Source organism: Lepisosteus platostomus, chromosome 28 (assembly GCF_059453375.1).
Source record: "Lepisosteus platostomus isolate fLepPlt1 chromosome 28, fLepPlt1.hap1, whole genome shotgun sequence".
Classification (NCBI taxonomy): Eukaryota; Metazoa; Chordata; class Actinopteri; order Semionotiformes; family Lepisosteidae; genus Lepisosteus; species Lepisosteus platostomus.
Window position 1 is genome coordinate 8901166 of NC_142638.1, and position 13995 is coordinate 8915160.

The window sequence follows — 13995 nt, forward strand, 5'->3', positions numbered from 1 at the left end:
ACTGTCAGGGCCGCCTAAGGTACCCCAGGCAAGACTCCGGAGCGGTGTTCCAGGAAATCACATCTTTTCATTTTCACAATGAGAACACAACACTAGTGCATCGTGGGGCACTTAACTAATTAATCGGCAATAACTATGCCAGAATTATTAGCCAAAGTAACGTTTACACTGACAACAAAGTGCAAATCTATAAATTGCACTTAAATAATACCTTAACAAACGGTAATAAATAATCGGTATTGATACTTAAATCATGCACAGAACCAGATTAACTATTAGCTTTATCGACTTTGAACGGTAGAAAATAGAACATAACTTCCTTTTGTAAAGATGGTGCGATACGTAACCCAGCGGAATAACAGAGTGACGGCCTGATGGCCGAAGGAATGGAGGTACAGGGCCTGTCCAGAGGAGCCCGTGGAAACATTTCAACTTGCGGTATAAAAATCAACATACACACATGGCGATAGTAACTGCATCTTTACTTGATTCACAAGCATTCCTCGACCCGTCTAGGGTTAAAAAGCACACGCACTGACACACATAGGAGAGAAATCACTGACATGTAGGTATACCATCCAAAACATATTTTTATCAATCTTACGTAAAAATGAAAACCCTTGTTTCAAACAGAAGATGAAAATAATCACGTATGAATCTGTGTTTATATATATACAATTCCCTGCTTTGTTTTCTATGGTTTTTTTTTTCTGTGTTCCTAGTATGATTCACGATTCACTTTAGTTTCTTTCTGATTTATGAAGCTGCATATATGGAAACTTTGGACATGCCGGAGCCTCACGTAACTTCAAAATTCACTAGTCTACGCGGTCATAATGTTCAAAAAACCTTTTCTTTCTACCCGAAACGGCAAAGGGCCGTGAAACCGAGATGCCCCAAGGGCCAGCTGACAGATCTGCCCTTGAACAGGTGCTGCGGATGTAGGATGTAGGAAGTAGGATGTTACCTAGATTAAAGGCATCTATTACTGAGCAAATGTTAGAGGAAACTGTTTCCCTGTTTTCGAGTGTGTAGGCCTGAATTACTGTACGTATGCCGCTGACTGCTTATGTAATGCAAAGCAAGGGCTGAAAACTAATCACTAGTTGCCTTTCTGTGGTCTACCGAGCATCTACACATGGAAAAAGAAGACTGCACACAAAAACAATTTCAAAACAATCTAACACCGCTAACTGAGTCCATCTTTTTTTTTCCCCAGAAATCGTGATGTATATCTTCACACACTTGCAGAACAGGTGTTATTTTTTAAAAGTAGTAACTGTAGTTACGCTACTAGAAGTGGCGTTACTATCAATATTAGCGGGCTGCAGATTTCGGCGGGCAGACCTGTGCTGCCAAGTGACGGGTTTTTCTTTCTCCCTGCAGTTTTTGTTTCAACTGAGTGACAGCGGGACAGAGCGGTTCTCTGTAACAATCACCTCCCACAGCCAAAACGCCTCTGACTTGCTCAGCACCCTGACCGAACCTGTCCACAATGGAATAACCTCCCTTGCTGGAAACCTTAATCACTGGTACACCACCTCTCCTCTCATTTCCCTTCTAGATCAGTGCAGGATTAAGAAAATAACATTACTGCTTATTTAAAAGTGTAAAGGTTAAAGATGGGGGTTGAATGGCTAGCGTTCAAAACTCGAGAGAGATTAGACAAAGACAAAAACTGGCAGCCGACAGTTTAAAACCATTTCTTTTTTTTAAAGAGAGGCATGGCTGGTTGCAAGGCTCGGCGTTTACGCTACGTACGTTATCCCTCTTTACCACTTAGTTAGCGCTCAAGTGCCCTGCGAGGGTGCATGTGCGCGCGCGGTGTTGTGATGCGCTGGCTTTGATATAAACCGTGTTGGCAGATGCCCTGGGATCCAAATGAAAATGACATGCTGGTCTTTGCTAGCTGCGCTGAAGGATTTAAAGCAATAAATATACCCCAAAAAAAACTCCCCTCCCCTAGCACACAGAGACATCCAAAGAGGTTTATGTCTGTGCTTTTTATAGACAGCTGCTGTGGACCAGCCGAAAAGACCTACGTGAAATGATGACTTGAGTTTTCGTACTGAGCTTCCTTCACATGGAAGAGCTAGTACGAGTGGTGCTGACCGCAGCTGCCCAGCGGTTCGAACCGGTAAAGTCAGCAATTGTGACTATATGGCCATTGCCATCTTGTAGAAAGAACATGACTTTACCTTGCTGACAAATAAAAGGCCTATTCTCTTGCCCAAACCTCTGTTCTCAGATGTTCTGAGCTAGATCTCACTAAACAATTACAGCAAGCATCACTAATATTTTATACTTTATCCTGATGACCTGCCAACATGGAACCAACATAAACGACACAAGACCCCAGCGCCCCTGACTTAAGCAGTGCCCTCGACCCGCCTCAGACTCACTGGTGCGACTCCAAAATACCCAGGCTGACTAACGGATAGCTATTTCCTCTGACCTCACAAGCGAGATGGACTGACAGCCTGTGACCCAGGGGCAGCGGACCTGGAACTGGCAGTCCAGTATGTGGCCATACACGCGTGTTCAAGAACACTTGCTGGGGCATTCCTGTCACTACCCACCTCATGGCATGACTCCACCGACCTCCAGACATTCAAAAAATTAAAAAAAAAAACTTAAACGTTCCCTCTTGCTCCTTTAACGTCAAGTAACTGACGTTAAAGAAACTTTGCTGCGACGCTGAAGGCGGACCTGGACGTGTTCAAGGAGAGCGAGGCGAGCTGTGGGATGTGAGAAACCAGAGAATCGCCTCCCTCCTGTGCCCACACTACCTCGCAAGAGAAACGGCGAGGCAGGAGGGGTAAATCTTCGGCTTTTTACATGGCTCGTGCTGGGCCAGTGTACCTCTGCCCAGCTGGCTTCAGAGACTGTAGGCCTAAAGGGGTTTCACGCACAGGTTTATTACGCAAGGTGAAAATCCACATGACACAGATTTTAAAAGCAGAGGAACGGGCTTCCGGTACAGGACACGACACTCTTCCCATGATCCTCTACAGCACAGCCCCACAACGTGCCTTCCCCAGGGCTACAGTCATGCAGTTTTTCCAAGACTCCACGGCCTCTTTGGAGGTGAGGAAAAGGTTGATCAAATGTATCTACTTGAATTTTAAATTCAAACCAGTGTGAAGACCAGCTAGACTGTAACCTTCTAAGACAAGGACAATATGAAACCTATTCTTGTGGTATGAAACCTCCTCTAAACACTTATTTTTAGACTGAAACAGCAACAGCAAAATATACCTAGATCTTAGTTTGTGTTTACTAACAGAAAGTGCATTGTAAAAAGACCACACAAGAGAAAAAAAGAGTCTTTAAAGGGAGCGCAAGCAGGTGCGGTTCAAAAAGTTGGCGCAGGCCACGTGAGGTTAACATGCCCTCGTGAACAAAGCAACACCTCTTTATCCTCTCCTGCTGAACCTCATCACCTCCTGCTCAACACGTACAGGTTGAGTAATCCCTGTAGGCCAACTCGGCAATTAGTTCAATTATTAAAAAAAAACAAGCAAAACCTGAATCGGAACAGGACAATTCTGAAACTTCTGTCTGACGACAATTTTAAAAGTTCTGAAAGAGTTTACAGGGCACCAATACACACCAAGAGGTTCTCAAATGATACGAATGAAAACTTTCTGTAGTCCAACCAAAGAGCTCTTAGATATGTCCCATTAAACACGCTTAATGTTATTCTCCTTATTTTTCATTATGTACATTTCAACCTTAATTATTTTACAGCAAACTACAAATTTACTGTAATTGTAAGCCTTGAGAATTAAGTTCAAAAAGAATTTTATCTGTTCAATAGTCATACATTTTTCTTCTCTGAAATAATCACTTCCGATCAGACGATAAGATATGTATATGCATATTAATCATTAACATGTTCAATTATCTAACATAACTAGGAAATGGGCAGGAGCTCTTCTTTATAAAATATATACTTTCACAACACTCTTCAGAAACAATGCAGAGAACTCTGACTAAAAATAAAATTGCTTATCTAAAGTGAACCAAAAGGTCAGATTTGAATTTCTTTCTTTGTCAAAATAGCAAAACATAATTGAAAAAAAAATCACAAATTATTTATTCCTTTAAAACAGGCTGATCGGTCAAAATTTCAAATGTAAAACACCATCTTTTATGACACGCTACTAAATAATTCCAACACAAAATAATCTTTCAAGAATCTCCCTATTATTTTGAATTATTTGACTTGTTTGACCATGTACGTCATGAAGATCTTCTGAATGCAGACAGTGAGTACAGGTTTTTCAAAGGCTAAGACACACTCAGACTGAAACTGTGCGTCTTCATGAATGGCACAAGGTGCTGCTGGCCCTTCAACAGGCAGCACAGTGCTCCCAGTCACTTGTTTTAAAGCAGTTTCATCTCTGTCTGCTCATCAGCACCAGAGCTGACTGTCTCTGTTGGCCCACTGTATCATCTGCTATCCAATTTTTTCTTACACTTTACCTTTGTCACTTGTAATCACAGTAATGGCATTTACTGTACTGTTCTGTATATTGAACACTGTATGGTATAATCTCCTGTACTCAGTCTAACTCAGGGGCAGGCACCTCCAGTCTGCAAATGATGGGTTTCTGCAGGTTTATGAGTCAGCTTTCAGTCAGAACCTGATTAAGACCTGCAAAACAATCCTGACTTAACTGCTCACCCACTTACACACTGTGGGTCAATGAAGTCTTCTTAAGGCTGAGATGGAATAAACCTAATCGTGATAAGAGGGAGCACCAGCAGAAGCTAAAAGAACACGAAAAATAGAGGCAATAATTATATCGATGCTCTGCTTTACAATTAAAAAAAACGCTCCTGGTCCCACAGCGTTTTCAAAATCAAATATCTGTGGAAAACGCCTCTCTGTCACGCCGCCCAAAACAGAACACTGACAAGGCCGCTGAACTCTGGCAGCAACTGGTGAAATAAAACGTAAGCTACACAACTCTCAACACCTGGGCGCCCTCGTTTTCTTTTACTTCTGCTGTACTGAAGCTCAAGCGGTCTTACGACACTGAACACCGTTCCCTTTGTGGCTGAGGACACCAGCACGGGGTCCAGGCAAGTCAGAGGAACACAGAACAGCAATAAGTCTGGGTCCCCCTGCACTTCCTAATCGCTACACGCGAGTCCCCTGCCTGCTGCAGCGCCCTTGTCGAACTGGGAGACAGCCGGTCGCCATCGAGCTGCAGCCCTCTTCAGCTTCACAAGGCCACACTTATTCTAGACTGCAGTCGGTCATTTCGCAAGGGAACAGCGCTTTCTCGCTACCATTTGAACTTTCAAATTGGTCAACTGAGTTGCAGTGAAACAAGAGGAAGCGACAAACCAGGGTGACTGAATTGTGGTGCCGTCCGATTTGCATTGGTATTGAATAAATAAGCAATGTCACCCCAACAGGTATTTACTTCAACAGTAGTTGAATTACCGTTATCAAGCAAATTTGACAAAGATTAATATTACCTTAACAAGGTGGAATTTGTTTCATTAATGAGCAAAAGTAGAACAAATGTAAATCTAAGACATTAAAAACCGTACTTTTTCAACTTATTTCCACAATATTGTAATAGAAAATCTTCAGGCGTAATTAGGTAGATTGTACTTCATGTATATAATAAGGTCTGCTTGGATATAGGAAAAATACACTGAAATTGCAGTGGATTGATGACTACTTTATTTCTACTATTAAAGTCAAAGCAAAAAACTGATTCATTTTTGCATTTTTTTCAATTTTTAAAAGGCTTATACACTTCTCCATTAGTTTGCTCAACCTTATTGATATCCTAACCATGTTTTGCCACTAATTTAAAAAAAAAGACTCAATTTCTAGGCAAGCTTATGTTGCCAATAGATCATCATGGTCCTTATATTACATTGTTATTTAAAATATAAATAAGCATCTGTGCATTGCCAGAAAGACCGGGCAGTATCTGCTGTAAAGCTCATCTAAAGTCGATTTTTACATCTTAGGAAGACTATACCCATATGCAAAATACACAAGCCATAGTTACTATACTTTGATCTAATAATGATATACTAATGCCACGAATATTTCTTTCATCCAGCATTTACTGTCTCTCACAGCTGTTGATAGTTCTTTCCGGTGCGACTTGTTAATGTTAACGGCAAGTTGCTTTTTTTATTGTCAATTATAATTAGAAAGAAAATAACAAAGGACTAATAATAAGAAATAAAAAAAAAACACAATGCTCTTTAAAGGATTCGGCTGAGTTTTTTCCTAAGAGAACTTTTGCACCGAGTGTTAATGTAGCCTGTGGAGGCCGCAGGAAGGGCTTGTTTAAAAAATAAACTGATGGATTCGTTTTACAGTACGTCTTCTCCTCCTGTAAGAATTTTCGACGGACGGGAAGCCCACAGCCCGAAAGCCCGATGTCAGGAAGACGTGTCGCGCGTTAGGAAATTAATCGCCCTCCTCGCGCTAATGCTCGCTGACCTATCAGACCACACCGGGGGCGCTTCTGTCCTGGGGGGGCGCGCCGCACCCTTGGGGGGGGGGGGGGGGGGGGGCGCCGAGGTGTCACAACGTCCTCGAGGTATTTCACAATCCCCATCCCCTAATTAACCGCACACCGCCCGTCACGACGGGAGCGCTAGGGCAGGTCCAATACCAATTGCTCAGATAATGCATTCGACTTCACCGAGGAATTTTTAACGCAAGGCAGGGGAAGTACCAAAGCATCTCAAAATGCGGTGAAATGCAGTATGTTTTTAAAAAAAAAAATATGAAAAGAGCTCTAAAGAGTACGGGCCTTTTTAAATCACTTGGGAATTTTTAGTGGCCACGATCAACCTAAAGTAAAATAGCCCTTTCGACACGCAACAGCCAGTACCTAGATAAGGCCAATGAAATAATTGAGCTTCTAACTACGAAAGGTTAGCACTGCTCTTTAAAAGAAGAAAGTACTGCCTTAATCTATAGTTTACGCACAGCCCAGAAGTAGTCAGCTTCATGCGGTCATTGGGGTTGTGTGTTTATGTGGAGCAGTGCATGTGTGTGTGGTTTGAATGCGAGACGGTGCGTCTCTGTGTATACCTATTTGATGTGTTGGAGACAGGGGGTCCATATACAGCCGGTGAGAACTCCAGAGGACGGTCAACTTTCAGACTGCAGATACCACACTGGCAAAAGAGCAAAACTATTTCAAGATATATATGTTGTTGTTTTTTTGTGGTGGTGGTGAGCCGTGTGCGGAAACGGTAGTGCAAAAAAAAAACCGAAATGCATAGCTCCAGAAAACTTGACAGGAAACAAAAGGTCCGGCTATTTAGCATTATTTATGTCGCTTTATTAAAACCCACGAGAGAGCGTGTGGCTTCCGAACCGGTTTCGGTTTTGCCGCGACCCGCCTGTGCGTCTTCACTGGGCACTGCTCGTATCCGACAGAGCCGGGTTTCTGAGCCGAGAGCGGAGCGTGATAGAGACAACGCTGAATGCAGAATACCGTTAATTAACTCGATAGTAAAGAGGAGGCCGTCAGAAAAACAAAAACAACGTAAGCTACGAGGCAGCAAACTTGCGCGTCCTTACCAAACGAATTACAATCTGCGCCGCTAATACCAACGACGACGATGACACCGCTGCTATAATTGACCCCACATTTCGTGTGAGCACCCATCAGGAATAAACCCAGCGGTCTGGCGTTTTAAAAATAACACAGAAACAGTCCTCTTACCGCCCCTGTTTGGTGATAATCATCTCGGTCTGGTATTTGTGAAACTTCGCCCAGAGCGGGTAGTTGTTCAGGACGGCTTGGGTCTTCCCGGACACCTGCAGCCCGGGCAGCGGGTACATGGGCGGGCGGGGGTACCCGTGCTGGAAGGGCGCCGTGTACCCGTCTCCCCCGGCCGGGTAGACCTCTTTGCCCGAGTGCACGAAACTCTCGCCGCCGCCCGGCGCGAAGCTCTGGCCGGCGCCGCTGCGGGTCGGGGACCGGACGGCGCTGTAGGGGCAGCTGTCGAGGCCCGGCGACGTGAACAGCCTCCCCATGTGCGACCCGAAGCCCGTGACGGTCTGGCCGGCCGAGTACGGCAGGGTGATGGAGCAGCTGTCCTGGCCCGCCTGCAGCGGGTCCTGGTAGTAAAACCGGGTGTCCTGGATCCCCATTTTGAAGTCGGACAGATCCTTGCTGCGGTGCAGGTGGCTGTTGATGTCCGAGTCCTTTCCAAAACTTTGCGCCTCAGTCCCATTCAACATGCTCACGTAAAAATTGCCACCTATTCCGCCCATTTGCTGCGTCAGCCCAGGTGTCCGTGTAATTTCATAAGTTCGCCTTGTCTTCCGTTCTTCCTCGTCTTTCAATGAACCCAGAACCTGCAGCAGCGCAAGCCCGCAAGGTGCCCGAACCGGCGCCGAGGACGCACCAAGACAGGTGGGATGGGTTCGAGCGGCGGTTACTCTTCTTAACTACCGCTAATCAGGTGGGGGGGATTTCTTTTTTTTCCTCCAACTTACAAGTTTGCTGCTGTACAGTGTTGTGCCCAAAAAGAATAAGTTTAAAAAAAAAGCAACGCCAAGGAACTTAAATTAACGCGATAGCAGTAGCCGTTCGTGAACTGGATAGTTCAAGTGAGCTATTTTGAAAGTATAGTAGACATCACAGCGTGTTTCACCCAGCTCGCTATTAAAGCTGGAAACACATGCTCGCCTTCTTAAATCATATATAGTTTCTAGAGCCGCTGATTGGCTGGAGCGGCGGGACCTCTTTCACAGAGGGCTGTGCTGTCTCGCCTGGGGCTGTCGAGAGTCAGTCCTCATCACTCGCGCACCGAGGCGCTTTTTAAAGAAGGCAGCGATCTGCCCCTTTCGTTTAGGAATTGAGGGGCTGGTGTAAAGCGCCCAAGAACGAGTCTGCATTCCTCTAGTTTAACAGAACAGCACGGGTTGTCAGGTAAAAAGAAAAACCGCCTTTCCCTTTTCCAAAGCACAAGGGGTGTATTCATTTACGCGAAAGAAAAGGTGCCCACTGCTGTATCTGTGATCGCCCAGAAACACGATGTATACCCACCCCTCCACAAGAGAGAACGAGATGTCTTCACCTGAAAGTCAACGCGTTTTTTCCCCCCCACATTTATGGGTTGTGTGAAAACACCATATAGCCCCGAACCCCTCATTAAATCGGGGGGCTTCTGTTTAAATGTCTAAAGTCGCAGTTCTTTAATCTGACGAACAAATCTTACTTGGTAATGACAGTAACTGGAGCGTCAACGAACAGCTACACCATCAGAAATAACGATGCATCAAGAACGTTTTACGTGGCACAAAACGCCACACATTTTAGAAACTTATTAAGCATTATGCTGGCTAGAGTGATTTTGGAAGTGGCTCTTCTGATGATGTGCCCAGATAACACTGAACTGGTTTCGCAGTTTCCTTTAAGGTTCTTTGCCGGCTTGAAATGCGAGCCTAGTGCCCGGTTATCTGCGCATCGAGCCTCCTTGCGATCGGTTTCCATCAGGAAATCGGCACCGCAGAAACTGCAAAAAATCTACCGAAATACCCCCCGGTACCACGCGTCCGCGCCCGACTCGCTCTGCTCAAGACGGGCTCTCAAGATCCTCGCTCTCTAAGATACCCCGGACACTGAGAACACATGCTCATCTTGCTTAAAGATGTTAGCTGCTGCTGCTCCTATAAAGTCACCTGTTTTTTGCAGGTCCTTTTTGCACCTTTCACATTTCGAGTAGGCTGTCGCCCTGTTTTAAACATGTTCTCTCTCTGCATGAACCGTGCTGGTGAGTCGGTACTCCCCATTAGCCAGACTATCGCTCAGTTCTATACCAGTTTCACTGCAAACTTAGGACTGCACAGTGGAAGTACGAACGCCCCATTTCAATAAAATACAAATAATGATGATGATGCTGCTATTCGAATACCTGCATCTTTATAAGGTTTCTAAAATAGGTATACATGCACACTGGTAACAACGTGTTTTTTTTTTCTTTTCACCTAGGAGAAAAAAAATGAATATTAACGCAGTTTATTTTCGATATGCACGTCACAGTCTTCACGGTGAATTTTTAAACAGACTCAAAAGATAAAACTCCATAGATCTTAGTTAAGTTTCATTTAAGTCCCTGCGCTGGAATTCACTGCTGTTAAAAACGCCGGATGATGCCGTGCCTGTCCAGAGGTAAAGCAGACTTTTTTTTTAAAAAAGGCTGAATGTGGGATTACTGGGCACCAGGACCAAAAAAAAGAACTAGTGGAAAGAGTCTTGTGTTTGATATTTTAACGGGGGTAAAGGCATTAACCAAAAACCGGAAACGTCTATGTAAATGTGCTGTAACTCACCGACTGGGCTGGGGGAAGGTGTCAACATGCTTATTCAGAATGTTTATTCCAGTAAATAGTGGTGAATACCATTACAGACTTAAAATCTCCATGAAGCCAGCGGAAACTGCCAAGCTTTAAGAGTGATAACCCGTGGGCCCAATATACCGGGAGACAGCCCCCTACCAGATCGCTGGGAATAAGCGTCCCATTACAAAACACACGAGGAGCAAAGCTCTGAGCCCCCGAAGGCATCAAGTCTCTCGGAAGGAGAATGTTATTTAAGTGTAAATTAAGGACAGGATTCAGTGTTGGCAAATTGGGCTTATGTGCCTTATAACTCGCAGAGTAAGAATTTGATTGAGGTCTCTGCTAATTCAAGCCATTCTGACACCCAATGCAGTGAAATATCTGTGCCGGCCAACATTTGTTCTCAGTCCAAACGCCACAGAGATGACAATATCTCGGCCAGGGTCCCTGACTGTTCCACACAGCCCCAGAGATGTGGACAAACAGCTTCAGGGTAATGACTACACATCCCTGCCCCCTGCGCTGTGCTCACTTCAAGAGAGAGGGATGGGTGGCAGTGTGGTAAGATGAAATGCAAGAAAGAATAAGAGAGGGTTTATGTAAGAAATAGAACAGTTAGATGCCTATCTCTGCTACTTTCGACTTCATGATGACTAACATGATTTCAGTTAAACCACCAGCAGCTGGAATCCAGAAACCTGGTGCTCACAGCACAGAACACCTGAAGTATTAAACATGGAGACTTTTTCCATTACAAAAGGGCATAGGTGATAAGCTCTGAGCAACACTCAAAGCTGTAGGAACTGTCAATACTCGAAGGAAGAACGAACGGGGAATTTAACTTACTGCATTTCACGCTGTAGGCTTCAGCCCTTTCCTTAAAGGCACATCAAACTTCACCTTCCTAATGCCTGAACAGCACAAGGGAAAACACAGGGCATGACAGCAGATCCCAAACACCAAAAGCTTGCCAACCTGTGGAAAAAAAGAGCAAGAATCAAATTTCTACACTACTGCAGACACACAGCTTTATTCCTTCTTTGTTAAAGGTATTGTTAGCTCCAGTTCATCAAACAGAATAAATAAGAAAAAACTATTGATACTGCTGCCATTTATAAAGGACATCTTCAGAAGAACTAATAGTTCAGACTGAAGCCTTCATATCATACAGATTGAAAAAAAAAATACCCTAGTTCTACTTTAAGCACCATTTCAACTGTCTCTTACTCTTTATGACCCCCCCGAATTACAAAATATATACTGTAAGTAGCAACCCTTTAAATTTGCAAATAAAAAGTGAAATTATCTTTTTCTTCCAAAGCCAGGAAAAATTGAAAAAAAGAACAAATTTAATTTGTGTTGAAATAGGAAAACGATATCTGGTTAATGTGGTTAGGAGAAAGGTAATGAAAGAGCAATCTCTGCTCGTCAAGCCTTTAGGCCAACATAGTTCATCGCAGAAACACCACGGATATTCTGTGGTTCCTCCTTCACTACAATTGCTCTTATCCCACTTCCTGTGTTTCTTGTAGCAAGGTGAGCACAGAAGGTCACACTATGATTTCATTGGTGCTGACACTGTGCAGGAGGGACAAGACCTGGGCCTGATTCTCCCTGAAGCAAGAGCAGTGCACATTCATCTGCTGTGAAAACCGTCTCGCAGGTCAGGTGACTGGAGACACAGCACCTTGTCTACCATCATGCCCTGCTCTGTGAGACTGGCAGTCGCAATCTGTCAAACACATGCAGCCTGCATATCTGCGAAGGAGGCAGAGAGGCTTCTGATTCTTGTTCAGACTTGGGGTGTCTTGGGTGGTTTACCGTGCTTGCACAGTCTGAGCTGCCTCTAGCGGAACCTGAAATTGTATACCACACAGCAAGGAGTTCTGGGACATGGACACAATACTAACCGAACTGAAAGGCTCAATGAAAAGGCTCATATTTAGAACAGTGGAGTGTCAGCATGTTGTAAGCTTTTGAGGAGTGTCCACATCAAGGGTTGTCATATGAACTTCTTGATTAAGTGTTGGGCACAAATGGTCAAAATGGTCCAAGGGGAGTCCTGTCCCTTGTGCATCGACACAGAATCCACTATCTAGGCCTGGCTATTCCAAAATCAACTTGGAAAAATAAAGAGAAATTCTGCACAATTCCCCGTACTAAAATGCTATCTGGAAGTGTGTGGGCCTTAAAGACAAAGGACAGTCTCTGATTTAGCTACTTAAATGAGGACAATGCGGAACAGGTGTTTCCGTCCATGACAGGAAAAATCTTTTTGGACACTGCACAATGCGTGACAGCAAAGCTCTGTTGCTGTATGTTGTTCCTGTTGAGAAGTTAGAGGTCTGCCACATTCAGTAAAGCTATAAAAAGCTTAAATTTACCAACCATTTAAGATGAAGAAGCCAGAGAAAATGTAGCACCTGGGCTGTGGTAGGCCAGGGGACTTTTTCTTTTTTAAAGTCTGATTGAAAATCACACCTCTGATATTTTCTTTTTAAATGTTCTTGGTACATAAAGAGGGATTTGATTTTTGTAAAACAAAATCTTAAATGTTTTCCACTGCATGGGAAAATAAATAATTTATCCAATTAAGCCAGTAATTATCTTAATTACAACCAAACAAAAACTAAAAGCCCCAAAGGCATCTGCAAGCCCGACAGTGTTCAGAACAACACCTAAGACGGGAGACACTGAGCATCATGGAGATTAAGATCCACAGAAGAAAGGTGTCTTCAACGCAATCCCTTCTCCCAGCCTTTAATTCCGACCCCCAACGTGCAACACTGAATGTCAGTTAGTTCTTCTACCTTTAGTTGGGAATCTGCAATTGTTTCGTTTTGGAAAAAACCCTCACCTGAGAACATTTCTTTCGCTTTACTGCAGAGGATTGATGACCATGCTGCCACGCACATGCCAGCAGTCATATCACTCTGCAACTCACAACTGGCAGCCCACTGGAGCTCAGCAGGTGTGAGGCTGGTCAGTACCTGGATGGGAGACTCCTGGGAAAAACTAAGGTTGCTGCTGGAAGAGGTGTGAGTGGGGCCAGCAGGGGCCAGCAGGGGGCGCTCACCCTGTGGTCCATGTGGGTCCTAATGCCCCAGTATAGCGACGGTGACACTATACTGTAAACAGGCACCGTTCTTCAGATGAGACATAAAACCGAGGTCCTGACTCTCTGTGGTCATTAAAAATCCCAGGGCGTTTCTCGAAAAGAAAATCCCCATTGGCCCTTACCAATCACGGCCTCCTAATAATCCCCATCTTTGAATTGGGTTCATCACTCTGTTCTCCTCCCCACTGAGAGCTGATGTGTGGGGAGCGTTCTGGCGCGCTATGGCTGCTGTCACATCATCCAGGTGGGGCTGCACACTGTTGGTGGTGGAGGGGAGTCCCCATCACCTGTAAAGCGCTTTGAGTGGAGTGTCCAGGAGAGCACTATATAAGTGTAAGCAATTATTATTATGCTATATTTTTCTGAAAAAGGCCCCAGAAATGAACGTCCGCCTCCTTTTCCTCATTATGGGCGTGCACAGCTCCCACAGGACAGTCCTCTCCCACCGGAGGAGCACGGCAGCTCTCATCGCCAACGCTGCAAGCGCACGGCTGGCGGTGTGACTCAAGAAGGGTACCCGAGCCAG

At 44.6% G+C, this 13995-nt stretch overlaps 1 protein-coding gene across 2 annotated transcripts in view; it reads right to left on the reverse strand.

The window, feature by feature from the left end:
• Window positions 1-9121, reverse strand: part of tbx21 (T-box transcription factor 21) — a 30547-nt gene extending 21426 nt beyond the window's left edge. The window contains exon 1 of one of the 2 annotated variants that reach the window (XM_088623233.1): window positions 7725-9121. In XM_088623233.1, coding sequence (XP_088479359.1) covers window positions 7725-8278 — 554 coding nt within the window. In that variant the 5' untranslated portion in view covers window positions 8279-9121. The remainder of the gene's footprint in view (window positions 1-7724) is intronic. The other variant, XM_088623235.1, reaches the window with a different exon arrangement.
• Between the last annotated feature and the right edge of the window lie 4874 nt (window positions 9122-13995).